At 43.0% G+C, this 25715-nt stretch overlaps 1 protein-coding gene and 13 non-coding genes across 14 annotated transcripts; 13 read left to right on the top strand and 1 right to left on the bottom strand.

Annotated features, from left to right (window-relative positions):
* The first annotated feature begins 3964 nt into the window (after positions 1-3964).
* Positions 3965-4086, top strand: trnar-ucu (transfer RNA arginine (anticodon UCU)). The gene is made up of 2 exons: positions 3965-4001; positions 4051-4086. It is a non-coding gene; the product is annotated as a tRNA-Arg (tRNA).
* A 303-nt stretch (positions 4087-4389) lies between these two features.
* Positions 4390-4507, top strand: trnar-ucu (transfer RNA arginine (anticodon UCU)). Its single transcript has 2 exons — positions 4390-4426; positions 4472-4507. It is a non-coding gene; the product is annotated as a tRNA-Arg (tRNA).
* A 303-nt stretch (positions 4508-4810) lies between these two features.
* On the top strand, positions 4811-4927 carry trnar-ucu (transfer RNA arginine (anticodon UCU)). Its single transcript has 2 exons — positions 4811-4847; positions 4892-4927. It is a non-coding gene; the product is annotated as a tRNA-Arg (tRNA).
* Positions 4928-5230: 303 nt separating this feature from the next.
* trnar-ucg (transfer RNA arginine (anticodon UCG)) lies at positions 5231-5344 on the top strand. The gene is made up of 2 exons: positions 5231-5267; positions 5309-5344. It is a non-coding gene; the product is annotated as a tRNA-Arg (tRNA).
* Positions 5345-5553: 209 nt separating this feature from the next.
* On the top strand, positions 5554-5670 carry trnar-ucu (transfer RNA arginine (anticodon UCU)). Its single transcript has 2 exons — positions 5554-5590; positions 5635-5670. It is a non-coding gene; the product is annotated as a tRNA-Arg (tRNA).
* A 208-nt stretch (positions 5671-5878) lies between these two features.
* trnar-ucu (transfer RNA arginine (anticodon UCU)) lies at positions 5879-5994 on the top strand. Its single transcript has 2 exons — positions 5879-5915; positions 5959-5994. It is a non-coding gene; the product is annotated as a tRNA-Arg (tRNA).
* Positions 5995-6297: 303 nt separating this feature from the next.
* trnar-ucu (transfer RNA arginine (anticodon UCU)) lies at positions 6298-6418 on the top strand. Its single transcript has 2 exons — positions 6298-6334; positions 6383-6418. It is a non-coding gene; the product is annotated as a tRNA-Arg (tRNA).
* Positions 6419-6721: 303 nt separating this feature from the next.
* On the top strand, positions 6722-6839 carry trnar-ucu (transfer RNA arginine (anticodon UCU)). The gene is made up of 2 exons: positions 6722-6758; positions 6804-6839. It is a non-coding gene; the product is annotated as a tRNA-Arg (tRNA).
* Positions 6840-8194: 1355 nt separating this feature from the next.
* On the top strand, positions 8195-8310 carry trnar-ucu (transfer RNA arginine (anticodon UCU)). Its single transcript has 2 exons — positions 8195-8231; positions 8275-8310. It is a non-coding gene; the product is annotated as a tRNA-Arg (tRNA).
* A 305-nt stretch (positions 8311-8615) lies between these two features.
* On the top strand, positions 8616-8729 carry trnar-ucg (transfer RNA arginine (anticodon UCG)). Its single transcript has 2 exons — positions 8616-8652; positions 8694-8729. It is a non-coding gene; the product is annotated as a tRNA-Arg (tRNA).
* Positions 8730-8936: 207 nt separating this feature from the next.
* trnar-ucu (transfer RNA arginine (anticodon UCU)) lies at positions 8937-9057 on the top strand. The gene is made up of 2 exons: positions 8937-8973; positions 9022-9057. It is a non-coding gene; the product is annotated as a tRNA-Arg (tRNA).
* A 305-nt stretch (positions 9058-9362) lies between these two features.
* trnar-ucg (transfer RNA arginine (anticodon UCG)) lies at positions 9363-9476 on the top strand. The gene is made up of 2 exons: positions 9363-9399; positions 9441-9476. It is a non-coding gene; the product is annotated as a tRNA-Arg (tRNA).
* Positions 9477-9683: 207 nt separating this feature from the next.
* Positions 9684-9804, top strand: trnar-ucu (transfer RNA arginine (anticodon UCU)). Its single transcript has 2 exons — positions 9684-9720; positions 9769-9804. It is a non-coding gene; the product is annotated as a tRNA-Arg (tRNA).
* Positions 9805-21089: 11285 nt separating this feature from the next.
* c16h3orf38 (chromosome 16 C3orf38 homolog) lies at positions 21090-25436 on the bottom strand. Its single transcript, XM_061088691.1, has 4 exons — positions 25303-25436; positions 23998-24164; positions 23375-23619; positions 21090-23186 (listed from the first exon to the last, which is right to left on the bottom strand). The coding sequence occupies exons 1-4, from the start codon at positions 25427-25429 to the stop codon at positions 22823-22825; spliced, it is 903 nt and encodes a 300-aa protein (XP_060944674.1). The 5' UTR covers positions 25430-25436; the 3' UTR covers positions 21090-22822.
* Positions 25437-25715: the final 279 nt, after the last annotated feature.

Genomic DNA, 25715 nt, shown 5'->3' with positions numbered 1-25715 from the left:
TGAGACCACATTTCCATCATAAAGGACGCTGTTCTGGTCTTTGCTTCTCTCAGTGAGACACAAGATGACTCACAATGACATGAAATGAGACCAGATGAAGCAGCAGAATGTTGATTGTTCACAGATCCGTTTTATAAACGAGGTGAGACCAGACAAACCAGCAGAAACGAGAACAAAATCAGCATTAACCTAGGTGTCATAAAAATAGACGGAGGACATCAAACAGAAGACACACAGTGCTGAGACGGCGTATTTTCAGCTTCTTGACAACGGCACAGTCTCCAAGGAGCCGCAGATCCTTATCGGCAAACCGCGTCCTGTCCCTCTAATCACCGCCGATGTGATAAGTGAATTATCTGTCTCCTCTGATCTTTCCATCTGATAGAAAGAAAACCACACTTCCTCCTCTCCGGGGCACAATTCAACTGCAGTGAACTGCCACCCTGTCCCTGCCTCACATCTGCACCCCAGCTCTGATCATATCTCCACGGTTTAGCAGGAGGAACAGGAGAGATCACAGAGCCAATTGGCTGTCATGATACATTGGTTAAGAGCCAGCCATGGAAACCGATGATTGTTAATGTGTGTCATGGCTCATAAGCAGCACAAATTTGAATCCGTAGTAAAGCGGTCGGAGGAGAACTGAACGGGGAGCGAGCGAAGGCATAAACACTCAGTTTGTTTAACACAATTGTTGGGACATGGTTTTTGTGCAAAAAGGCAGGTCTCTCTTTCAGGCCTGTATTCGAAGTAAAAACCTGAAAGCACATGTCCTTTGTCCTGACAAGCCGCATGGGCTGGAGAATACTCAATCTCCCAGAGTGCAATGTGTTCTCTTTGTCCTGAGAAGGTCAAATAACTCCGTCTCCCAGGAGGCAACATGTCCCCTTTGTTTCAGCATCTTCGCACATAGGTGCGAATTTCTACCAGGATCAGCTGCCAATTGGTCAAATCTGGCCACAACCTGGAGGCCACTGGGCCTATATAATAGCAGGCCTCCCCCAAAGTCTTTCTCTTTCTCCAATCCCTCGGAGGGCCGAAGGCTGCTCCAGCAGCGCTCTTCTCCACCTACCACCACTGAGGACAGCAGGCCGCTGGCCTTTCCTCCTGCATCGGCGAGTGGAGGAACCGGATTCCTCCAGCTCAAATATTCTCTTTCCAACAACTGGAGGTCAAAGGTCGAGCTTCCAGCTCATCTTCTCAAGAAAACCTCCACGCATCTCAAGCTTCTTCTAAACTCCTTGCAGCGACTCGGTGTCCTGCAGGTAAGAACTACAGATTCAATAAGCAACTGAACTGCACAGATCAACAGAACCGCGGAAGCAGAGACCACACGAACCAGAGACTTCAAAAGCCAGAACTGCTAACCGAACTGCACAGCAACTTTCTCCCTGTCCTTGGACTGGTAACCTAATCTGGACTTAATCATTTTACTAGGCTAAGCAAGACTGTTTAATTGATTCTGTGTGGTGTTTATAAGTTTGATATATGTGGTGATATTGTGTTACAAGTTAAATCAAGGTTAATGTGAGTTGGGCTCTACAAAGACCCTGCCATTTTCTGATTAGCATTCTCACAGACCCCGCATATCTCTTCACCTACTTAGCTACGTCCCCCGACCAGAAGGAGGGGGGGGGGCCTGCTAGCTTAGAGATCTTAAAAGATCACAGGAAGGTGTGACTCTCTTTGTTAGCCACCAGAGAGACCCTCACACACACACACACACACACACACACCCACACACACACACATCTTTATTAGTTAGTATATTGTTTAGTAATTGGTGTTTTATACTTATGTTTATAATAAATGCTTTCTTTTAACCTTGTCCTGTCATTAATGTTGCATGAGTGAATTTTGCCAACCTCTACACTGTCAAGAACTCGATAAACCTTAACTGTTCATTATATAATCTCTAATAGTAAATATTAAGATTTCTAATTGAACTAGATCTAAATGAGACTGATCTTAATCAATAAATTGGCTATCTTTTCCCTTCTATGAAGGGTGGTGCCCCGCGAGAACTTAGTCAAACTAAAGTTATGATTTAATATTAATATGTTAAATATGAATGTTTTATTTTCTATTTTTTTTAACCAAATTTATTGAACGCCTAAAGGCACACTAGCTTATGGTATAACTCCTAACCATTATTGCACAACATAATTTACATGAGAGACATACTTGAATAAAAAAGATGTTTGCTTTCCCCAATAAAATGTTAACTACAGTTTATTCAGTGATAGTTGGCATAAGACAACTCTCCCCCCCTAGTGTTTCCAAGCGGCATTACTGGTAGCAATGCCGTCTCTGCTGGTATAATTCAGACAGCACACTCATGAATCATGATACATCATATTATTCCAAATATTGCGATATTGACAATTTGAAAAGGGTGTTGTACATACCATATTCCATTTAGGCATTCCAAATTCAGCAGTTAGCTATTTCCAATAAAGACATATGGGTCTATTCTGGTATTAGCTGGGTTTTAGGAGCATTTGTTGACATGTATGCAGCAGATTTATCAGAGTATGTGTTTCAGTTGGGGCTTTTGTGTCAGTTTGCAACACAGGGGCCTGTTTATGTTCAGCTCTGTGCATTAGACACATAAACAACTACACAACAGAGTGCAGGGGCCGGAGTAGAGCTGCATCACGAAATGAAAAAAATCTATACTTGAGAGGAAAACACAAAAAACCTCTCAAAGAGATTTTACAGCACCAGAAAGAGTTGTGAATTATTCTGTCCTCTTTCAGGTCCAGAAGTTCACTTTGTACTGAATCTTATTCAGCTCAGCTCAGCTTGATCAAAATGCCGCCGTTGTGCTACAGAAATATTGATCATTGCCACAGCCCTCCACCTTTCTCTTCCCCTTCAAAGGAGAGATGCAAAATGATAACAGATAGCCAGTTAATGAAGCATGAATGATTAAAGACCCCCGCAGGTAGAGGTTGTCCGACATTTTCTTCTTTCTTTTTGTCATCCTCTGTTCACTTCCAGCTGGGGGCAGAGAATATACTGAGATGCTTTTCCACACGGGGAACTTGAAGGTCACCAGGTACATTTTAGACAACAAGATAAATAAAGAAAAGCGTTAATCTAAAACAAAATGACAAAATGAACATCCTCATGGTTCTGTTGTTTGATGCTGTCTCAACTTCCTGTGATTAATCTGCAAGTCCACACTACCTTGGGCCGATCTGATTCAAGACCAGCTCTTTTAGTCTGACTTAATTTTAGCCCGTTGGTCCGTGGTCCACGGCACATTATCTTGTTCTGGGATTAAACTGAACCAAACAAGGTAAATGGTTTGTATTTATATTGAGCTTTTCTGTTCTACTATGTGCATCTATAAATAGCATATTCTGTATCATCATCAATTTGTGGTTAACTTGACCAAGGACACTTGGGCATGCGGGAGGGGGGAGACTGGGATAGACAGTTTGGCTTTTTTTCGACATCAGACTTACTAGATCTCGAGATTTTGTGATGTGCGTTTAATCACAATGGAAAAACCCCAACTGTTTAATGGTTCTCGGCTTGATTGCCATCAAGTCTTTTGTCGCATTGGACTTCTAGCATGATCATATTCAAGTGTTCTAACAAATGGACAAAGGAAGTGATTCAAAGGTTGTGGGTTCGAGTCCCACCAGAGTCGTTGTTATATCTTAATGAGCGGGAATATCAAGTCCTCTACGACACCTGTCTGACTTGATCTCAAGATTTTGTGATGTGCGTTTAATCACACTGGAATAATCCGAACTGTTGAATGGTTCTGGGTTTGATTCTCATCACGTCTTTTGTCGATAGTCTTACCGTTACAAAGTCTCAAAAGACCGAAACGGACAAACTCAAACATTAAATGGTTCTCGGTTTGATTACCATCAAGTCTTTTGTCATCACTGTTACCGTTAGAAAGTCTCAAAACACGTAAACGGACAAACGCAAAACATCAACATGAGGCTCTGTGGTGCAATGGATAGCGCATTGGACTTCTAGCATCATCATATTCAAATGTTCTAACACCAGCACATAGCATAGGAAGTGATTCAAAGGTTGTGGGTTCGAGTCCCACCAGAGTTGTCTTTATACCTTAATGAGCGGGAATATCGAGTCCTCTATGACATCTGACTGACTTAATCTCCACAGTGTGAGATGTGCATTTAGTAACACTGGGAAAATCCGAACTGTTTATTGGTTCTTGGTTTGATTCCCATCAAGTCTTTTGTCGATAGTTTTACCGTTACAAAGTCTCAAAAGACCGAAACGGACACACTCAAACATTAAATGGTTCTCGGTTTGATTACCATCAAGTCTTTTGTCATCACTGTTACCGTTAGAAAGTCTCAAAACACGTAAACAGACAAACGCAAAACCTCAACGTGAGGCTCTGTGGCGCAATGGATAGCGCATTGGACTTCTAGCATCATCAGAATTCAATTGTTCTAACATCAGCACAAAGGAAGTGATTCAAAGGTTGTGGGTTTGAGTCCCACCAGAGTTGTCTTTATACATTAATGAGAGGGAATATCGAGTCCTCTACGACATCTGACTGACTTAATCTCCACAGTGTGAGATGTGCATTTAGTAACACCGGAAAAACCCCAACTGTTTAATGGTTCTAGGTTTGATTCCCATCAAGTCTTTTGTCGATAGTCTTACCGTTACAAAGTCTCAAAAGACCGAAACGGACAAACTCAAACATTAAATGGTTCTCGGTTTGATTACCATCAAGTCTTTTGTCATCACTGTTACCGTTAGAAAGTCTCAAAACAACTAAACAGACAAATGCAAAACATCAACGTAAGGCTCTGTGGCGCAATGGATAGCGCATTGGACTTCTAGCATCATCATATTCAAGTGTTCTAACATCAGCACAGAGGAAGTGATTCAAAGGTTGTGGGTTCGAGTCCCACCAGAGTCGTCTTTATACCTTCATGAGAGGGTGTATTGAGTCCTCTACGACATCTGACTGACTTGTTCTCAAGATTTTGTGATGTGCGTTTAATCACACTGGAAAAATCTGAACTGTTCATTGGTTCTCGGTTTGATTCCCATCAAGTCTTTTGTCGTAAGTCTTACCGTTACAAAGTCTCAAAAGACCGAAACGGACAAACTCAAACATTAAATGGTTCTCGGTTTGATTACCATCAAGTCTTTTGTCATCACTGTTACCGTTAGAAAGTCTCAAAACAACTAAACAGACAAATGCAAAACATCAACGTGAGGCTCTGTGGCGCAATGGATAGCGCATTGGACTTCGAGCATCATATTCAATTGTTCTAACATCAGCACAAAGGAAGTGATTCAAAGGTTGTGGGTTCGAGTCCCACCAGAGTCATCTTTATACATTAATGAGAGGGAATATCGAGTCCTCTACGACACCTGACTGACTTGATCTCAAGATTTTGTGATGTGGGTTTAATCACACTGGAATAATCCGAACTGTTTAATGGTTCTGGGTTTGACTCCCATCAAGTCTTTTGTCGATAGTCTAACCGTTTCAAAGTCTCAAAACACGGCAACGGACAGACTCCAACATCAACTTTAGGCTCTGTGGCGCAATGGATAGCGCATTGGACTTCTAGCATCATCATATTCAAGTGTTCTAACATCAGCACAGAGGAAGTGATTCAAAGGTTGTGGGTTCGAGTCCCACCAGAGTCGTCTTTATACCTTCATGAGAGGGTGTATTGAGTCCTCTACGACATCTGACTGACTTGTTCTCAAGATTTTGTGATGTGCGTTTAATCACACTGGAAAAATCTGAACTGTTCATTGGTTCTCGGTTTGATTCCCATCAAGTCTTTTGTCGTTAGTCTTACCGTTTCAAAGTCTCAAAACACGGCAACAGACAGACGCCAAACATTTTTGAGGCTCTGTGGCGCAATGGATAGCGCATTGGACTTCTAGCATCATCTATTCAAGTGTTCTAACATCAGCACAAAGGAAGTGATTCAAAGGTTGTGGGTTCGAGTCCCACCAGAGTCGTCTTTATACCTTAATGAGCGGGAATGTCGAGTCCTCTACGACATCTGACTGACTTGATCTCAAGAGTCTGGGATGTGCATTTAATCACACTGGAAAAACCCCAACTGTTTAATGGTTCTAGGTTTGATTCCCATCAAGTCTTTTGTCGATAGTCTTACCGTTACAAAGTCTCAAAAGACCGAAACGGACAAACTCAAACATCAAATGGTTCTCGGTTTGATTACCATCAAGTCTTTTGTCATCACTGTTACCGTTAGAAAGTCTCAAAACACGTAAACGGACAAACGCAAAACATCAACATGAGGCTCTGTGGTGCAATGGATAGCGCATTGGACTTCTAGCATCATCTATTCAAGTGTTCTAACATCAGCACATAGCATAGGAAGTGATTCAAAGGTTGTGGGTTCGAGTCCCACCAGAGTTGTCTTTATACCTTAATGAGCGGGAATATCGAGTCCTCTATGACATCTGACTGACTTAATCTCCACAGTGTGAGATGTGCATTTAGTAACACTGGGAAAATCCGAACTGTTTATTGGTTCTTGGTTTGATTCCCATCAAGTCTTTTGTCGATAGTTTTACCGTTACAAAGTCTCAAAAGACCGAAACGGACACACTCAAACATTAAATGGTTCTCGGTTTGATTACCATCAAGTCTTTTGTCATCACTGTTACCGTTAGAAAGTCTCAAAACACGTAAACAGACAAACGCAAAACCTCAACGTGAGGCTCTGTGGCGCAATGGATAGCGCATTGGACTTCTAGCATCATCAGAATTCAATTGTTCTAACATCAGCACAAAGGAAGTGATTCAAAGGTTGTGGGTTTGAGTCCCACCAGAGTTGTCTTTATACATTAATGAGAGGGAATATCGAGTCCTCTACGACATCTGACTGACTTAATCTCCACAGTGTGAGATGTGCATTTAGTAACACCGGAAAAACCCCAACTGTTTAATGGTTCTAGGTTTGATTCCCATCAAGTCTTTTGTCGATAGTCTTACCGTTACAAAGTCTCAAAAGACCGAAACGGACAAACTCAAACATTAAATGGTTCTCGGTTTGATTACCATCAAGTCTTTTGTCATCACTGTTACCGTTAGAAAGTCTCAAAACAACTAAACAGACAAATGCAAAACATCAACGTGAGGCTCTGTGGCGCATTGGACTTCTAGCATCATCAAGTGTTCTAACATCAGCACAGAGGAAGTGATTCAAAGGTTGTGGGTTCGAGTCCCACCAGAGTTGTCTTTATACCTTCATGAGAGGGTGTATTGAGTCCTCTACGACATCTGACTGACTTGTTCTCAAGATTTTGTGATGTGCGTTTAATCACACTGGAAAAATCTGAACTGTTCATTGGTTCTCGGTTTGATTCCCATCAAGTCTTTTGTCGTTAGTCTTACCGTTTCAAAGTCTCAAAACACGGCAACAGACAGACGCCAAACATTTTTGAGGCTCTGTGGCGCGATGGATAGCCCATTGGACTTCTAGCATCATCTATTCAAGTGTTCTAACATCAGCACAAAGGAAGTGATTCAAAGGTTGTGGGTTCGAGTCCCACCAGAGTCGTCTTTATACCTTAATGAGCGGGAATATCGAGTCCTCTACGACACCTGACTGACTTGATCTCAAGAGTGTGTGATGTGCATTTAATCACACTGGAAAAACCCCAACTGTTTAATGGTTCTAGGTTTGATTCCCATCAAGTCTTTTGTCGATAGTCTTACCGTTACAAAGTCTCAAAAGACCGAAACGGACAAACTCAAACATCAAATGGTTCTCGGTTTGATTACCATCAAGTCTTTTGTCATCACTGTTACCGTTAGAAAGTCTCAAAACACGTAAACAGACAAAAATGCAAAACCTCAACGTGAGGCTCTGTGGCGCAATGGATAGAGCATTGGACTTCTAGCATCATCATATTCAATTGTTCTAACATCAGCACAAAGGAAGTGATTCAAAGGTTGTGGGTTTGAGTCCCACCAGAGTCGTCTTTATACATTAATGAGAGGGAATATCGAGTCCTCTACGACACCTAACTGACTTGATCTCAAGATTTTGTGATGTGGGTTTAATCACACTGGAATAATCAAACTGTTTAATGGTTCTGGGTTTGACCCCCATCAAGTCTTTTGTCGATAGTCTAACCGTTTCAAAGTCTCAAAACACGGCAACAGACAGACGCCAACATTTTTTGAGGCTCTGTGGCGCAATGGATAGAGCATTGGACTTCTAGCATCATCTATTCAAGTGTTCTAACATCAGCACAAAGGAAGTGATTCAAAGGTTGTGGGTTCGAGTCCCACCAGAGTCGTCTTTATACCTTAATGAGCGGGAATGTCGAGTCCTCTACGACACCTGACTGACTTGATCTCAAGAGTGTGTGATGTGCATTTAATCACACTGGAAAAACCCCAACTGTTTAATGGTTCTAGGTTTGATTCCCATCAAGTCTTTTGTCGATAGTCTTACCGTTACAAAGTCTCAAAAGACCGAAACGGACAAACTCAAACATCAAATGGTTCTCGGTTTGATTACCATCAAGTCTTTTGTCATCACTGTTACCGTTAGAAAGTCTCAAAACACGTAAACAGACAAAAATGCAAAACCTCAACGTGAGGCTCTGTGGCGCAATGGATAGCGCATTGGACTTCGAGCATCATATTCAATTGTTCTAACATCAGCACAAAGGAAGTGATTCAAAGGTTGTGGGTTTGAGTCCCACCAGAGTCGTCTTTATACATTAATGAGAGGGAATATCGAGTCCTCTACGACACCTAACTGACTTGATCTCAAGATTTTGTGATGTGGGTTTAATCACACTGGAATAATCAAACTGTTTAATGGTTCTGGGTTTGACCCCCATCAAGTCTTTTGTCGATAGTCTAACCGTTTCAAAGTCTCAAAACACGGCAACAGACAGACGCCAACATTTTTTGAGGCTCTGTGGCGCAATGGATAGAGCATTGGACTTCTAGCATCATCTATTCAAGTGTTCTAACATCAGCACATAGCATAGGAAGTGATTCAAAGGTTGTGGGTTCGAGTCCCACCAGAGTCGTCTTTATACCTTAATGAGCGGGAATGTCAAGTCCTCTACGACATCTGACTGACTTGATCTCAAGAGTGTCTGATGTGCATTTAATCACACTGGAAAAACCCCAACTGTTTAATGGTTCTAGGTTTGATTCCCATCAAGTCTTTTGTCGATAGTCTTACCGTTACAAAGTCTCAAAAGACCGAAACGGACAAACTCAAACATCAAATGGTTCTCGGTTTGATTACCATCAAGTCTTTTGTCATCACTGTTACCGTTAGAAAGTCTCAAAACACGTAAACAGACAAAAATGCAAAACCTCAACGTGAGGCTCTGTGGCGCAATGGATAGCGCATTGGACTTCGAGCATCATATTCAATTGTTCTAACATCAGCACAAAGGAAGTGATTCAAAGGTTGTGGGTTTGAGTCCCACCAGAGTCGTCTTTATACATTAATGAGAGGGAATATCGAGTCCTCTACGACACCTAACTGACTTGATCTCAAGATTTTGTGATGTGGGTTTAATCACACTGGAATAATCGAACTGTTTAATGGTTCTGGGTTTGACCCCCATCAAGTCTTTTGTCGATAGTCTAACCGTTTCAAAGTCTCAAAACACGGCAACAGACAGACGCCAACATTTTTTGAGGCTCTGTGGCGCAATGGATAGAGCATTGGACTTCTAGCATCATCTATTCAAGTGTTCTAACATCAGCACATAGCATAGGAAGTGATTCAAAGGTTGTGGGTTCGAGTCCCACCAGAGTCGTCTTTATACCTTAATGAGCGGGAATGTCAAGTCCTCTACGACATCTGACTGACTTGATCTCAAGAGTGTCTGATGTGCATTTAATCACACTGGGAAAGGCCCAACTGCTCAGTGCATGTTGGAGCTGCCAAAAAGCAGGTGTGAAAGCACCCTCATATAAATATACTGTTCTCAGCTCAACGCAGGCCATCAGACCCCTACAACCCCCCCCCCCACACACACAAACAGTGTTAACCTCACATAACATATCAGTGACTCAGCTCTGCAACTCCGCAACTTTCTTTTTATTCCGCGTCTCTGTCTCAGCCTCCCCCTCCTCCCTTTGATCAGGAACTCTCAATAAACACAGGCAGGATTTACATCAGTGGCGGCAAGCTGCTCTCATCACTTTGCTGTGCCAAAGCCGTTTCTGTCAGTGGAGCATCTGAGGCACCCAACGTGGAGGAGAATTACATCAGCTCTCGGGGTGCAGCTTTTCCGTCAGAGAGACTATGACGGCGCCTCAGAGCTATAAGTAATCCCTAAGTGCTCCTCATTCGACCTCAGATTGATTTCGGCGAAAGTAAATCTCGCTGCACAGTAAAGTTAAACGCTGCAGTGGAAGTGTGAAAACAGGCTGTTGTAAATTAGTCATTTAGTTGATGTCAACAAATCAAACATTAAGAAAACAATACATCACCAGCTTTGTAAATGGTGTTTGCAGAAATTAATGCTGGCGCCATGTGACTCAGAGAAATACTCAGATACATAACAGCAGCACTTCTTCCCGCTCTCGATTAAATTAAAACTTAAATTAAATTTATATCTTGATTTGTAGGTGTAATTGACAGCCATGTTTAATTTCCTCATAGGATCTTAGTCACCATCAGATATGGAGCCTGCAAATATGAATAACAAGCCAAAGACCTGTCTTGTAATCTGGACAGTTTCATTTTGGCTTTAAGTGTTTTATCATTAGGGCTTCAGCCATCCAAACAACAGTCCCTTCATTCATCCATTATCCTTTCATTCTAAATTAAAGCTAGGGTTGTTAATCCTGGAATAGGCAGCAGGAGGAGGCTACACTATGAAAACAGGAAACCGATACATCCCCTCCCATCAGCCGTTTCCTCAAAGCTACGTCCCTAAAACACATGAACATGCACTGACTGACAACTGGTAGAAACCGACTTACACGTTCGCTGACGGCTCGCTGTCGTCTGTGCTTCGACCGGGTACGTCTCCCTGGCTGAAGGTCGCACACAGTGAGAGCACAGACAGTGTGTGCACAGGCAGGCAGGTTGGTCAGTGACAGACAGGTGTGCCAGCCAATCACATCATCTGGACGTGAAGAAGATTTTATCAAAAGAGACAAAAAGTGTTTCAAAAACCACTTACCAGCCCTTTAAGCACTTTTCTTTGTGTGTGTGGACACAGTTCAGACCCAATCGAACTAAATTAACATGAGTATAATACAAATGTATCATAGCTTGTTTAATTTAAAGGAAACGTTCAGCATTAACACAGCTGCTTTGCTGAGAGTTGGAAGAGAAGATAATTTACCACTTTATTGTGGTTCCAGCAGAAGCTACCAGCAGCAGCTGGCTGACATTAGACTGGAAACCGAGGGAAGCAACTCTCAGATGAAACGCATAAAGAAACACACAGAGCTGTACGCGTGGATGGACACTGCAGACTGACGGCTCGTTGTGTTGCACCAACATGTTGTGTCACATGAATTTCTTTGCAGTGTAGTTGATCCTTTAACTTCCTCTTACTGTGATTGTTTGTCTCTGTATGTTGGACCTGCGACACACTGACGACCTCTGTGACCCGCACGGGATAAGTCGTATAGATAATGGATGGATGGACTAATGAATGGACATTTTATACAACACAACAACATAACAACAATTTAAGTGCACATTTGCAAGAGGAACGGAAAAGGAAGTTGTTGAATCCAACTCCTTCTCTATGTTTTTTCTTCAAAATGTATATTAAACGTCTTCCTTTAAGCTTTCTGCTCGAGCTGATTTGATTGTGCCCACACAGTTGTGACTTAAATAACTATAATAATGTAATAATAACTTTTAAGGACTTTATAATCCATTGAGTTACAGCGTGATGAGGGCAGTACACAAATAAAAAAAGCTATGAAGGTATGACATAAAAAAGAAATGCATAACCAGCATCATCTATCACCCACAGCACATTGCGATTATATTAATAACATACTAAAAAGAGGAGTTGGGGTTATTAAAATGTGTTGCTGATCCAAGCTCCTGTAACACAGATGTGCCCAATTAATATAAAATGTTTAAACAGACTTTCACATAATGGAGGTCTCCTAATATAAATACTGTACATGAACTACGACTGCTATATTAAGAATGATCAGAATGTGTTCCTAGCGCAGCAGATGGCTGCAATTCTGCCAGCACTAACTAGCGCTGAGCGATTATGGAGCGACGATAAGTTGCTTCTCGGTTGAAAGCCTATCATTAGAGTCTTAATTAAAGCGGTAGCCAGGGCGGGTGACACTGTCTGCCGTGGATTCCTTTTACCCATGGGTGAGGGGGTTGGGGGGGTCTCGTCTCACGGTCTCTCTCTCTCTCTTTCTGTCAGCGCCACGTGGTGCCCATGTGTGGCACATGAATCTCTTTATCCCTGCGTGTATGTGGCTTGGTATACACAAACTTGGCAGCACACAAACAGACACTCTCTCTCTCTCTCACACACATACACACGCACACACAGATGGCAGTGTCTGGACCGTGGGGCAACCAGTGTCGCCTTGTGTGGTCGAGTGTCTAGACTAAGTGCATGCTCAATGGCATTTATAAATGGGATGACTGGGGAGCGGGCGATGACGAGTCTTATGAATTGAAACAGCCCTCCACTGTTTTTTTGGGACACAAGAGCACATCAAACCCACTGCAAATTCTTTTTGGTCATTACTTTGTCCCAAACTCAAAACACAGTCGTATTGACAGCGTGCGTTATGACACATTAGCTTGTTCTTACAGTAATGACATCTGTACACAGCGCCAGTGGTTGGTTGGGCTCTGTGTGACAGGCTTAGTTTTGGGGGATGTACGTGAAATATACTATCCAGTAGAGACAGAAAGTTGTGGACCTCGAATGGCTTGTGCAAGTGGCTTCTTCAAGTATTTTGTGGTAGCTGCAGCTTCAATTGTTTACTGTCTACATAAACCATAAACTAATCAGAAAAATTATCAGCTCAATGTTTTTCAATGTTGTCATCCTGCTAAGTCACATTGGATTTGATTTCAATGCTGACTTTGAGTGAGGTGTTCATATCCATGATGGGTAATCAGTGTTGGACTTATGTTCCTTCATCCTTCATCTTTCCACCAAGTTCTGTGGTAATCCCTTTAGGAGATGTTTGCCTAATTCAGCTAACAGACAGACAAACAAAAGGAAAACACAACTTCCTGCGAGGAGGTAATTGTTGCTCTGGAGAAATGGTGCCACTGCTCTGACCTGTCTTTGCGACTCTCTCCTTTCCTCTGAAACTCTTTAAGAGCACTTTGAAAGCACTAGGCATCAGCCAGCCGCCTTATTAAAAGAATATACAGTTAAACTGAATGCCATCAATATCACTAAACTGCAGCCGCTGTATAAAATGTCAATCAGTGTCCTTGAGAGGCCAGCCATCGACTGCTGCTCGAGCATGCTGATCGGAATGGGCCTTCAGTGGACAGGGTCGCAGGATCGGTAAAGGCAGGGAGGAAAGTTCTGTGTCAGATAACCAAAAGAAAAACACACTAGAAACAACGGTTCCTCTCTTCCACCAACACAGAGGCATTTCAGAGGATATAATTTCTATTGCAAATACAAAGTTTGCAGTGCTGTGTTTGTTATTTTTAATTGGCCTCGATAATCTTAAACCGCTCATTAGGTTGTATTCGATTTATCTAAACTGCTTCTTAGTTTGATTTCAATCTCAAACACCAAAGTTGCTATTGATGTTTTAATTTGTATTATTTAGAGTGGACATCTTTTCAACACCTTTTCAATGGGTGAGCGCACTTCTGTTAAATGCAAATGTAACTGACTAATGAGCCAAACATTTAAAAGGAAAAATATTTTTTTTGTAACTACTACATCTCCATTTCGCCTAGTAAGTGAGTGTTTTCTGTGGTGCCTCCACATCCCTCGAATCGTTTCTGAAAAGCCTGTTTCCACACTTTCGGCAGCTGAAGAATGTGACCCCTGAGAGTTCATATACAGTAAGTGATAACATGAAGCTAACCCGATCCCTTATTGAAACAAATCTGACTGATGGACGTCATTTCGGACGTCTTGGGTGTGCCTCCTCCGACGGGGCGAGCTATCCAAACACCTCGAGCTGTTTGAATTAATGCTGGACGCGCACTAACCACTGGGAGAAAATGAAGATGGATGACCTGGCTATGAAAAACATTCCTCAGTCAAAGGTCACACACATCACATCGCATGCGGCCTCTGATTCTCTCAGCCCGTAATCCCATGTGCTAGAATCAGCGTATATGCAATCCTATGTATAAATCAGCGTTGGAAAATATCTCAAATGTTTTAAATCCAATTGGACCTAATACGTTTAAGATCATCCTCGTTGTCATTACCGCTGCTGCTCCTGAAATGAAATCTCTGAGTCATCTTGCTCCCTATTAGCTGTGCATTACATTGCAGCCGAGGGAAGGTCACTGCAACATGTGTGGACTTGTCCTGCTCTCGTCTTTGGCTCGTCATCAACTTCATCACAATATCTGCAAAGTTGCAAATTCCTGTAATCTGCGAGGAGAGCGCACACTGCTCTTTGGGGAGAAGACAGCCGTCCATTTTTTCCCCGTGTTTCTTTCTCAACGACCCTCAGTAAATGCACTATAGACAATTACCATCTGATGCCTGATGATATGAATCCCACAAATGTCCCACTGTGCATAGTTATGCTCTCCAAATGACTCTGATATTGCTGTAATTTCCTGGCTTTTAGCATAGTGCTTCATATTTACCGTGCACCTTCTGGTTGAAATGAATAAATATTGTTAAATTCTGCATAATGTTTCTGTTGTGGACTATTGTTACAGACCGTAAAAGGTCTCTGTGGAGGGATGGACTGTGACTGCGGACTAGAGGCTTCCATACATGCTTTAAAGATTTTATATAAACAGAGGAAACTCTTTCCAAAGCCTCACATCTTCCCTTTGCAGCGCCACACACAATGATAACAAGTAAACAAGTCATTTTCTACTTTTGTATTGAAGGTGTAACATCCTTTATGCAATGGTCGGTTTATTTTCCAAACCAGGATAGAATTGTGTTGTCAGCACAGGCGTGAAGGACCAGAAGTGCATCCGTCTGCTGATGCGGTCGCCTCTTGCACCAAACAAACGCTCCCCCACGTGTCTCTTCATCATCACAAATACCCCCCCCATGTCGCAGGCACGGAAACTGGGCTGCCTGAGTTATGCCCTATCACTGGTGAAGTTTGTTTACTGCAATGGATATTCAGTGGAAAGAAATGATAATAAAATGGCAGCTATTTTGCTGACACATCTGCGGCGGGTTTCGACAGTGTGTGCTGCCAAGTGGCAGCTATGACGATGATGACATATTGACAAAGGCTCCACGGGATACTCCTAGCTCCATCGCTTTTGCCGGGCTCGGGGCAAAGGGATTTCTGCTTTGGGGTTTCGTCGAGGGAAATCTAGACAGGGTTGATGACGCCTGCGGGCCTCTTGGATCAGGATGGATGAGGACATTTGGCTGTCAGTGGTGAGGAGGCCTATCTGGCTCTGTCACAAGGCCACAAGGGAATGAGAAGACACAAGGGGCCTGGTCTCAATAGGCAAATGTAGCCTTCCTTACATGCTTTACTCATCATCCTCATCTTTCAAAGGCTGGAAATTGTGGTCTTTTGTGTCTTCGAGTGGATTTCTGATGCCAGGGTGTCAATATTTTGAGAGAAATTAGTCTGTCTTCAGTCATCAACTTCTGCTTTAGGACAGAAGCTGCTTTGTAACCCTTCCTGAACTCTAGTATCTTTAACAAATCAGGCTATTTGTTTCAGTGGAGGTAGGCAGGGGCAACTGGCAATCAGGAGTACCAGGAGGGGTCTTTCCTCCCCCCTGTACCCGTCACTAGCATCAATTAATGGAACATCCCATCAGAACCTCATCATGAGAAGCATGGACAACAAAAAATTATACAGAGAAGTTGCCTGAGGCAGGTGCGGGAAAGTGCCTTAAATAACGGACTTTTCTTTTTTTTGGCAACTGCTACGATCATCGGTGAAGGCAGTGATGATGCCAAACGATCCCAGTAGGTGCAAGAAGGAATGTCAAGGGAGGGAAGATCCCCAAAAACAGTCTATATGAAATGGAGACTTCAGAGTCTCTAGTCTTCCTCTGTATGTATATGTAACCCAGAACCCACACACTGGGGGGGCTGCGGTCCACAGCCTATAGTCCGCAGGGTGCGTTATCAATCAATATGACCTTCTTGGGCTCTCCTCTGTGCCTCCACCCTCCAGCACCATCAGCCCACAGCCTGCACTGCCTGCTGGGTAATGTAGACACTTCGCACCCCCAGAGCTGATGCAATCTGTGTTCATTATCTGGACGTCCTTACAAAAAGATAACATAAAGTTAACATAATAATGTGAAGTACTCTGGCTTGTCAGCGTACAGAGCATTTGCAAACCACTGGCATGACATTGAGTTGCTGAGTCACTCCTGGGTGAACCATTAAACTCAGCCCCTCGGAAATCTCAGGCAGAGGGTGAAGCAAGGACTGGATTTAATAAACGGAAACAGGCGACCTGGGAATTCGCGTCCGGAATGTTTTCATTTTCTCCGACTGAGGACTGGTTGGCTAATTGGGTTACGTGGGCTCGGCAAGGAAGTTGTCAGGCTTCAGGGCTTTTCATTTGCTGCCTGGCTGTCAAATCGCGGACCCAGGCGCTGACCTCTCGCTGTGACGCCCCCATGAGGGCATTTAAGGTACAGCTGTTTGATGAGTCAGTCTGCAAGCCCCTGCTTTCCCAGAAAATCCCAGGTTCTGAGGTGATAGGGTGACAGAAGCCAAGAGGCCACACAGCTTATTAAGGGAGGGTTTTACCGCTCCTCTGGTCGGCTTAGTGGCTGCAGAGGTTTGTCACTCTAGACCTTGAAGGATCAAAAGCTCCACATTAATGATAGCACTGAGGATTCTGTGAACATTACCTGCAAACAGACACACATTTTGAGACAGGTGATCTGTTATCATAGATCGAGTTCCTGTTTGAAATATATAAATTCCCTGATCATTTGTATACAATAGATAAATACACTGCACAAACTCAGTTATTTATATGTTTGCTCATTAAGAACAGGTTTCTTAAATCTCAGATTATTGTCAGTAAGCTGCCTAACTTTATCTAATTAGGCTCCATTTGCTTTGTGGTGGAAATGTTTGCGTATGAGGTTGAAAATTTGATGAGTCAAGGATAATAACCAAGCTTGACGTTGATTTTGTTTTTTCCAAGTCAATTCTGAACAAAGTCCGTGGGACTACTATAATTATGAGGCCACCCTGCCGGCCCAGATGTTGGGACTTTAGCAGATGTGCTCCACCTGCTGTAATGAGGACACTGACTTATGACCAGCGGGTCAGAGCATCTTTCTTCTTGTCCCCTGCCTTACAGAGAGCGACCCGCCCGGGTGGAGTCAGACACAGACCACAGCTGCTAATGACATTCACAGGGCCGGCTACTGACAACACAGAGGATGTTTGCATCTGTGCATTAAAAACAGGAAAAAAAATATTCACAATGACGGATGTGAGGGTTAATAAATAAAAGACAACTGCACATATAGGTATTCTATTAAAGCATAATGAGAGTGTTATGTTTGTCAGCGGAATGACTGGAATCAGCTTAAACAAATCAATAAAAAAAATATTGGCTATTTCACACTATACATAAATGCAAGGATGTGTGTGTCCAAGTGCATGTACTCCTGTCCATGCATGTTTCTGTGTGTGGTTGTACGTGTGTGTGCCTGACTAAAGGCAGCTCCGGCGGTGGTGGCTTCTTGGGGAATTGAAATTAATGAGTGTAATCAGAAGCAAACAGCGAGCCAGGCAAGGGCAATTAATAGAAGCAAGGCGAGCAGAGCCGCTGGTCTGCTCGGCCAGGCATGGTTCGAGCCGGAGAGATGAAGGATTAAGATGCAACCACAGGCGAGCTCCACAGCTTTACCACAACGCAGCAGATGTCCGCGGAGGGAAGGCACTGGGAGCCTGGCACGGACACGCATCCACCAAAGCGGCCACTCGGTCAACGCGGCCCAAAACGAGCTGACAACCTCCTGGCAGCGCTCAGATAACACCATCTTCTCTGTTCAGCTCGAGAGCCAAGGGAAGGCCCTCACTGGGGGCCCCACGCTGCATTGGAAAAGGGACACAGAGGAGCTACTATGTGCGAGAGAGAGAAACAGAGGGACGTGAAGAGATAAACGGAGAGAGAGACGGGGGGGAGGGTATTGTGTGCAAGCTCAACTCAAGTACATTTCAATGTGAGGGACGTTGTTTTTTTTGTTACCTCTGTGTTCCCTCCATGTTTGTCTGATTGAAACGTCCTTGCGTGCATGCATTCCGTCAAACATACATACATATTTGCTCGGGTATAAATAAACACATTGAGCCCAGCTGCCTTCAGAAAGTGCTCTGCTTGTTGTTTTCTTTAATTGATGCTAAACGAGAGTGTCACAGCCCAGGATCCTTTCACTGAGCCCGCGCTTTGTTGCCGTGAATGGCGTCCGTTCCCCCGGCGGTCTCGCGTTTCCACTGTTTACGCGAGATAATGATGCATGTGTAAGGATACACCGCCAGGCCAAGAGAGGGGCTGATATGAACTGTGACGGCCGCCTCGTCGGTCCAAACCAATTTGTGTTGAAACGGAACAATGATGTCAGCTCAGACATTATGGGGGGGGGGGGTCTAACGAGGAGACTGTGCCATAGAGACGTAATCTGGGATGGACGCAGAAAATAAGAGCTCAGGCCCACTCCCAACCAGGGCTTAAAGGTCAGGTAAGGTCAAGCAACCATGAGGCCAAACCTGATTCCACAAACAAACACAATGATGTTGAACTCATTCCCTCTTGGTGTAATGTCCTTAAAATGTAAATGTTATTACTTTACAAGCATCGTGGAGTCCAAAGTAGAACTAAACCTTTTCAGGAAATGACAACTGCTTTGTGGCAAGAAGCAATCGGACGAGAGGCTGTGATGTAACGTCTCTTTCTCCAGGGTATTAAAAATGATGTTTGGACACTCAGGGCATCAGTATTTAAACCCCATTAAATGACCCTGCAGTAATTCACAGCAGAAACCCCCCTCCTCAGCAAAAAGATAAAGTGGAAGAATTCTGGCTTTAACACCAGCCGAAAAACTCTGTTGACCTCATTCCCTCCTCCACGAGTTATACGTGGTTGTTTCAGTGCACTTTTATTGTGTTCTGGTTTATGAAACACTGCTGGGTTGGAGGACCAGCAAAGTGACAAAACAACTCTGTCAATCTTTGATTGAATTCTCCTCCTAACGTGTTTTGTCAGCAGGAGAAATATCATTGCCTATTGATTGATTCTCGTCCTGTGCATAAATCCTCTGCTTTATTGTTCAGAAAAGTGCCGACTGTACGGAGAGAGCATCGTGTTAAAGGCGTCTCTGACACCGTCAGGGTGCCGATAAATTACTGACACTTCAATAACTTGTGAAATACGCGCTCTTGTGCCTATGAAAGGCAACAGTTTAACGCGTCTCTCTTTTAGAAGCCCATTACTTTAATGGAGGACAATTCAACTTGGAAAAATTTACAGTTTTTCCTTGTGGCTGTGGCCAGATAGAAATTGCCCGGTAACATCAACTCACTCATATTGCTCTTAGGAATTAACGAGTTTCCTCACGTAATAGTATTAAATGGATTTTTTCCCACTCTTTTTTTTCTTGGCCAGGGATCAGAGTCTTTCTTTCTGTGTGGTGTAGCTTGTCTGCCCTCTTCTGGCCTCATGTTGTCATGAGGTCAAGTCATGTTGGCCCATCACTGACAATATACATAAACATCTATATATTTATATAGATATGTTTATGTATAAATAAATGTTACTTTGTATAAATATTAGAAAAAGGGAGTAAATAAGAATATTACTTGTAAATCAAACAAGAACCTTTCAATCCTAGGAGGAGGTTTAGAGTGAAAGTGAAATAAAAGAAAGTCCCAACATGAAACGATTGCTCATTTTGAATGAAATGCCACTCAACCACTTCAAGGACTCCTTGAAAATCCAGACAAAAACCCTTGGGTGTCCCAAAGACCCACTTATAGTATGACTGCTGTAGACATTTACAGAGTTTGGCATTAACAGCTCTGTAAAGCCATCAGATTGTCAGAGAGTGAAAAAGTGGCAGTGGCATGAGGCGCTTAATAAAAGAATCTTTGATAAGCAACGAAGCTGTTTCTGAGAGCAAAGCTAACTTCCAATCAGTCACACTCAAAGTAAGCAGTGGAGAAAAAAATGGATTGATAATTAGAGGAGAAGCCTCCATGGTTCACCACCCATAAGCTTTTCCAAAGAGGCACGGATCTGAGTTTTCGCATGTTTCTTTATGAGAAACACACTTTCCTATTAGAGGAGGGCAAGAAAAAGTAGGGGGGGGGGGGGGGGCAAGCTCTTCAGAGTCAAAACCATCACCAGACGCCACTGCAGTGGTATTTCTTAACCCGTGCGTCAGAGCTGTGCCCGTGCGCCAAACCACTTATTAAAACGCAGAGAAGCCAAGTGCCATAAAGACAGGAGGCGAGCAGCTTGTTATTATTCTTTCTGAGAGGTGAACAGGCCGAGATCAATGGTTGCAGTTCCCCCCCCTCCTCCTCACCACAACCATGGCCCAGTACAGCACGGAGGGCCACGCTGCGCCGACTTATACAGTCTCAGATATTAACTGTTCCAGGGGCCTTTGAAAATGGCTGCCAAGAATAATTTCCCACATGTAACATTTCCCACCAAAGCCACAGAGCTGTACCGGCATCGTTCAGTGCCTCACCAGACCCTGTGTGCCCCGACTGGGATGACGGAGCGGAATCAATGGAAAACCAGAGCTGCTCCATTAATAAGGAGTTCGCTCAGAGCCTGTGAAATGTATTGTAGATGAATTATTTTGTTTTGTCACATTAATGGGCCTGTGAAGAATATCAGCTAAAATGCTGTATTTTGCAGATGACACGCCGCTAAAAATACCAGTTAGTGAAAGAGGCAAAGCTGCTTTTGGAATGCTTTTATTTTTCGAAACTAAAAGGAGTCAGTCAAGGCTTCTCATTGGTCGGTGCTCATCTTTTTCCATTAAGCTGAGGTTAATGATGGAGAGGCTGGCTCCTCCCCTGAATCTTATTTCCCCGTATCAGCCTAACGGGGGGGTGGACCTCCTGATTTGCACTGAGCTCTCAGGAATGCACTGGGGAGAGAAGACCTGCCTCTTACCAGTAAAACCCCAAACCCCTGGAGTTGGACACGCACGTGTGGTGTGCACGTCATATAGGATTTTTGCGATTCCAAAAAATAATGAAAATCCGATTGTCAAGTCTGATATAATGTTCATTTTCTTCGGAACCCCAGCTACTGAATGCGTTTATTTTTATATAAGATGTCTGAAATTATTTGAATCTGGTATTAGAGGCTGCCAGTCTATAATTACACTCGTAATCAAAACAGTCTGAGGAGTATGGAAATGATCAAATATATGAATACTGACGACAGACAAAATCGCAGCTATCAGATTTGACCTTAAAAACCTACGTCCTTATCTATTCTTACATTCTGAAACCACTGACAGCGACTGAGCTCCTGCTCAAGAGGACCCTGTGATCATGACCTAATGCAACCAGACAGTTCATATATTGTGACTTTAGAAACCATAAAAAATTACATCAACACAGTGCAACAAATGTTGGATCTTTGCAAAAGCTTTGAGCTCGTTTCGAACCTGGTGAAGAATAAGTGATCTGTTCTTCTTGATGATCGTGAATATCTTCAGGAGCTTCAACGAGAGCATCAGTTGAACTGTGAGGAGCCATAAGACTCCACTGCATTCATAAGTAATGGAATTCAAAGTAATGCTAATTCTGTTCTAAGGCACATTTACAATTTGTGGCCAATTACACTTTGACCCACTCTGTAGAATGCGTCTTTCTGCCAAGGCCCAACTGTCCCCTTATGGAACCACATATAAATTCACAAGGTCCGGCTTTGTATTTGGATCTGCATCGAATTAAAAAGCTCATAAATATACGTTTTCCAAATCTTTCATATTGGTTCTATGAAGCGTTCGCTGAGAAATTAATGAAAATATTGCAAAATGCTCCATCTCACAAAGTAAGAAAATAATATATCTTTTGATTAATCCTCCTAACGAACAAACATGAACAAAAGAATAACCCTCTAGGCAGAAGTAACAGACCAAACATTTCCCCCACAGCTGTTAACCGTGCCATTAAAATGTAAAAAGCTGCTGCATACTGATACAGACATTACTGCAATGTAATCACAATAATTCCCCTGCAATAATGGCAATACCAAAACATAACAGTGATTTACCAACATGCAATGCTCAAATCACATTCATCATATTGGTGACAATTATAATGATTATTCTAACAGGGCGCGATGAAGAGGAAAACCATTCTGTCTGTGGAACTGTGAAGATAAATGAAAAAGGAATTTTAAAAGTGGGAAACAAAATCAAAGAACATAGTTCAATGAGAGCCACAGGCCAACAAAGCACAATACGCTTTGCATCAAGGTGCAGTATATTTAAGGTAAAAATGTTTCTATGTGCATCAGTGTCCACCTGTACCTACCTGTACATGTACAACCTGACTGGAGTGGTAAATATAAGTGAAGAAAGCCGTTTCTACCAGTAGCGTGTTTAAGTCTCTGCAAACAACAGCTTGGTTGTCTGTGTTTGGGCATTTAGACAAGTGAGGAGTAAGAGCTTCATCAACTGCAGAGAAGCTGCAGTTCAGTGGAGTTGTAAGTCAAAGCAGGCGCTGTGGCCTCTGTCCCGCCCAGAGCTTCCTGCCCTCGGATTTTCAGGTTGATAAACTTGATCTTCCAGCTGTTATTTTCCAGCGGGATGCGGATGAGGCCAAATATTTGCTCGAAGATGCCCAGGCAGGCTGAATCTCTGTGGATGGTCCCGGCCACGGCCACCAGCACCATGCCATGGGGGGAGGCAAGTGTCCTGAGGCCAAGGGGCTCCAGGTTGGGGTTGAGGAGAAGGCGCTCTTCCTTGGTCAAGGCTAGGAGGCGGAGGCTAACCAGTTCAGCTCCCAGGAATTCCTCAATCTGTACACTGCCCGCGCTGAGGAAGACAAAAGAGAGAAACAGCTTTGACATGTGAGGTTGGTTTTGAGTTGTTTTTCACTCTGTTAACATGTTCAGTTCATCTGTAAGAAAACTAAAATTCGGAAAATGCTGATAAAAATACAAAAAATTATATAATTCTTAATTTAAATTAAGTCTCCATCCATTTAATACTGATGTTGTTACCTAGCGAGGAGACGCAGCTTCACATCTGGCCAGAAGTGCTGCGGCCCCCAGTCCTGAGGCGACTGGCCCAGTGAGGGGTTCTGGCTGTTCAGGAGCTGGAAGAACCACTGGCAGAACTGCTGGCCCAGGAGCTGAGGGTCAAAACCCACCGTCACCTTCATGTTTAGGGTATCAGATGTTGTCTCGGAGGGCTCTTTCTCTCTGGTCCCATCTTTCAGTCCTTGAGGTCTTTTATCAACCACGGCCTTAAAGGAATGATAAGTTAGTTAACACAAACAAAAAAATGTATGCCTCAAGTACCTGTCAGTAGACATGCTCCAGTAAGACCTGCCACACAGACAACACGTACATTTGCAGCTGCAGATTAATTACTTCTGCCAAAGATCATATGTTTTTATTTGTTTTCGTCTGTCAGTAAATTAGCAGGATTATTCAAAAACTACTGAACAGATGATCACATAACTTGGTGGAAGGATGCTGTGTGGGCCAGGAAAGAATCCATAAAATGTTGGTGTAAATCCGGATCAGGTGGCAGATCCAGGGTTTTTTCATATTATTTTAAAAAGCTTTCAATTTATGCATTGTCTACGCTGCAAGTGTCTCGACCTCCTCTCCCTGTGTACCTTCCAAAGCTCCAGCGTCCTCTTCACCAGCTGGTGTTTGTCACTGATGGGGGCCATCGCCACCCCCTGTTTGGCCAGATACCTAAAAATTAGGTCCCGTTGAACTTTCTTCCTTCTCAGGAGCTCTTCTGCATTTTTACTGAAGATCAGGATCGTTTCCGTGGCTTCTGTTTGAACAGAAGAACACAAGGACTATGGTTATTTGATGTTACATTATATGGAAATCATGTTTTTTAGGCAGAAGTGAATTTTAGAATATAGGACAAGATGCAAAATGTGCCTTTTATGTTCTACCGTACAAATTGATGCCTACCACAAGTATAGTTATATGCAAGATCACATGTTTTATTCCAAAAGAGATCTTCCACCCTGATATCTTCCAAAAAACCTACTCAATAGGGTCATATTTATTATTTTAGCAATTTCTGTAAAAGGCTTAATGTACGAGCATAAATATACACAAAGAAAGGCAGTTGTGCAACTTTATCTTTTCAATGTACAATATTCACATCAAGATCAATTCATATTGACAGCATCTGTTCAATGCACCATGTTGAGCTTCTCAGTTCAACAATATGTTCTGCAGAGGAGCTGCTACTGCAGCACAATGTATTAACATAGGCTTTGCATGGATTGTGGCTATAAATATGACTATTTTTTTGTATAAAAGTCGTCCTGTGTACTCAAATAAATACCATTTATTACTAGTACTACCAATACGAACCCGTGATTTTTCCGCCTACAGAAAGTGTTGCAACAATTTAGGTTTGAGACATAAATTCATCAAATCAACATTAAACTCAGATGAAATAACATTTTCTCTGTTTACTCTGCTCTGAACCACAATGTTTTTCTGTCTATGACACAAATGTATATTTACAACACTTCCTGTTTCAAAGTAAAAGCACTCTGGCGTTTCTGGATCTATACAAGATCCAGCTAGAAAACTGGCAATTTATGTAAAAAAGAATTGTGCAACTAAGTATCTCGACAGAGATTTTCTTTGAGTCACTGACAGACTTACACAGACTTTTGTGACGTATATATATATATATTTATTACCCCAAAGGTAAATGTTTAAGTGACGTTTTTGAATTAGGCTAGGCAACTGTTTACCTCTCACCACAGTTCGTGTTAATGGGAAAAGACGAGAGCCAAAAGAGAAATAACTACACGTATAAACTTTTAATGTGTGGGATATACAACTTGTGTGAACGACATCAACTTGTTACGTCTGGAAAACCAACATAGCGGTAGCCTAGCTAAATCGCTCTTTGCCATCCGGGTACAGATTAAAAAACGTACCTGAGCTATTCTCCACAACTATCACCTTATTGGTCACCGTGTCACTGAGTGACAGCAGGTCGCTGTTTGACAGGAGCTTCAAAATCTCTGTGCAGCCGAGCCGCTCCGTCTCTGACAGCCCAGACATCTTTGATTCCCACTCGTGTCCTGCTGTGTAGACAGACCGGGCGGGAACAAGCGTCAGTGGGACACAAACGTTCCGCCCTGAGCCGCAGTTGCCACTGTAGGCAGGACAGGAGGATGAGCTGTGCTGCCTTTGAGGCTGTAGGAAATTTTGCTTTCTAGAAAATGAAACGAACATTAACTGCACGTGTACGACTCATTTACATTCCTCTGGTCATATATTCATGGATCAATGTTGAGACCCCTCGGTTGCATATGAGGACAGGGCATTGCAGTTTATACACTTTGTG

This window comes from Limanda limanda, chromosome 16, assembly GCF_963576545.1.
Source record: "Limanda limanda chromosome 16, fLimLim1.1, whole genome shotgun sequence".
In the NCBI taxonomy this organism is placed as follows: domain Eukaryota; kingdom Metazoa; phylum Chordata; class Actinopteri; order Pleuronectiformes; family Pleuronectidae; genus Limanda; species Limanda limanda.
The sequence above is the reverse complement of the archived record's forward strand: the minus strand, read 5'-3'. Positions and strand labels throughout refer to the sequence as shown.